Here is a 2,248-nt window from a genome sequence, read left to right on the forward strand (position 1 = left end):
GATCAATTTATCGCTGAAACCGATCACGGCGAAGTCACCCACGAGGCCTCGGCTGACCGGTGTTCCCTCCTTTAGACCGTTTTCCCGTTGGGCGTCTCTGACGCTGCTCTATAAAGACTCAGATAACTTTGGCTTTAAATTTCGGAAAACTCAAGTCGAGAGGAAGTGATTGATGCGGAAACTTGTAGCTCACCTAACTTCAGCTCGTCCTCTGGTGAGCGTCCCGGCATTCGGGTCGGTCGGCGAGGGCACCGCTGCGCTCCGCGCTCAGACCTCGCGCTCACCGAGCCTGTGCGTGTGTGTCTGTGCGCGTGATGCGCGTGACGCGCGCAGCGACAGCGACCCCGCACGGGCCGACCTCCGCCCCGGGAGGCTCTCCCGCGCGTCTCGCAGCGCCTGCTCACCTCCCCCGCGCTCTGCAAGCAGCCCCTCCCAAGAGGTCACACGGCCGCCCGGAGAAATGCCTCAAAACCCCGGGAGGAGGCCCCCGCGGATTCCTAAACAGGAAGACCCCACTGGGCCACGGGCCCCACGACCACCCCTAAATGACTGCGTCTCCGTGGGAAACGGAGCGCCGCGTGGGCCGAGTCCCAGCAGCAGGCGGGGAGGGGCCGAGGCCTGCGGGGCTCTCGGCGCCGACGTCCTGCTGGTCCCTGCGGCGCCGGTGACGGAGCCGCGCAGGCCCCCCGCGGGCATCTGCTTCCTCCCACCTGCGGGCGCCCAAGCGCGCTCCTCGCTCTGCAGAGTCCAGGCTCCCGGCGCAGGCGCTGCGCCTGGGCTGGAGCCGACGCGGCCGGGGCGCGGGCACGGCCTCCCCGGGGCGCCCCCGCCAGTGCGCCCGCCCCCGCCCCCGCCCCCGCCCGCGCGCAAGGACACAGATACAGACAGCGCGGCTCCTGGCAAATCTTTACTTGGGCTTCGCTTCCCCGAGCATCGGCGCGTTCACGCCGCGACGCGGACGCGGACACACACGCAGACGCAGCCCCGCGCCCCCGGCTCCCGCTCGGGCTCCGGCATCGGCTCGGGCTCCGGCATCGGCTCCGGCTCCGGCATCGGCTCCGGCATCGGCTCCGGCATCGGCTCCGGCTCCGGCCCGGGGCCGCCCCGGGCGCTCACTTGTACGTCTTCATGTGCCACAGCCCGTCGTTGAGGTAGTGGATGTTCTCGATGCCGATGCCCTTGTTGACCTTCTCGATGTCCTCGGCCGACATGCGCATGACGCCGACGCACAGCGCGTGCTGCTTGCCCTCGGCCATGACGGCCACCACCGTGTCCACGGCGGCGGGGTACAGCTGCGCGCCCGGGGACGTCAGGCCGGGGCACATGATGTTGGCCCCGCTGAGCACAAACTTGATGGCGCCCTTGTCCACCTGCTGGTGCGGCAGCACGAAGGGGAACCGGTGCAGCAGCCGCAGCGTCGGGTAGAAAGGCCCCTCGCGCTGCCGGAAGAACAGCAGCTCCCCGCTGACCGTCAGGATCTCGATGTGCTCGTGGCAGCGCACGATCTTCACCGGGTCCTTCTTGGGCAGGATCTGGTTCAGCCACGGCTCGATGCCCGGAAACTGCTCGCTCAGCTGGTTCTTGATCCCCTTGATGACGGAGGTCTTCAGCTGGATGCAGTTGGACACGTTCTCCTTCTCGTCGAACTTCTTGAACATGGTCCACGGCGGGGCGGGCGCCGCCGCGAAGCGCCCGAGCGGGGAAGACGCGTGGAGACGCCGAGGCTCCGGCGGAGGCGCTCCCGGAGGGCCGGCGGGGACGGGCGCGGCGGCGGTCGCTAACCGGAAGGCAGCGCGCTTTACGGCTCCGCCTGCGACCTGCTTCCGCCCCTCGGGGCGCCGCGCGCCGGCGCGGGCGGTTCCGGGGCCGCTGATTCGCGGCGGCCGGCGGGGGCGGGGGTAGAAGGGGCGGGACTTGAGCAAGAGGAGCGGGAGGCGGCGTTCCTTCGGCGGAAGAGACGAGTGGGGGGAGCTGCTGCTTTTACGGTTGTTACTGGTGAGCGGATTCGTCGTCCTGCGCTTACCTACGCGGGAAGCCGAGGGGAGCCGATGCGGGGAGCAGGTCTCGGGGAGCAGATGCGGGGAGCAGGTGCGGAGAGCAGGTCTCGGGGAGCAGATCCCGGGGAGCAGGTGCGGGAAGCAGGTGCCGGGAGCAGGTGCGGGGAGCAGGTGCGGAGAGCAGGTCTCGGGGAGCAGGTGCCGGGAGCAGATGCGGGGAGCAGGTGCGGAGAGCAGGTCTCGGGGAGCAG

At 69.7% G+C, this 2,248-nt stretch overlaps 1 protein-coding gene across 1 annotated transcript; it reads right to left on the reverse strand.

Moving 5' to 3' along the window:
• Positions 1–894: 894 nt before the first annotated feature.
• LOC132020853 (malignant T-cell-amplified sequence 1-like) lies at positions 895–1,785 on the reverse strand. Its single transcript, XM_059404979.1, has one exon. It carries the CDS (start codon positions 1,656–1,658, stop codon positions 1,113–1,115), a length of 546 nt encoding a protein of 181 aa, XP_059260962.1. The 5' UTR covers positions 1,659–1,785; the 3' UTR covers positions 895–1,112.
• Between the last annotated feature and the right edge of the window lie 463 nt (positions 1,786–2,248).

Source organism: Mustela nigripes, chromosome 6 (genome assembly GCF_022355385.1).
Source record: "Mustela nigripes isolate SB6536 chromosome 6, MUSNIG.SB6536, whole genome shotgun sequence".
NCBI classification, from domain to species: domain Eukaryota; kingdom Metazoa; phylum Chordata; class Mammalia; order Carnivora; family Mustelidae; genus Mustela; species Mustela nigripes.

What these genes read in the sequence shown, in the direction of transcription:
- LOC132020853 (XM_059404979.1), bottom strand. Translation starts at nt 1,658, where the DNA reads ATGTTCAAGAAGTTCGACGAGAAGGAGAACGTGTCCAACTGCATCCAG.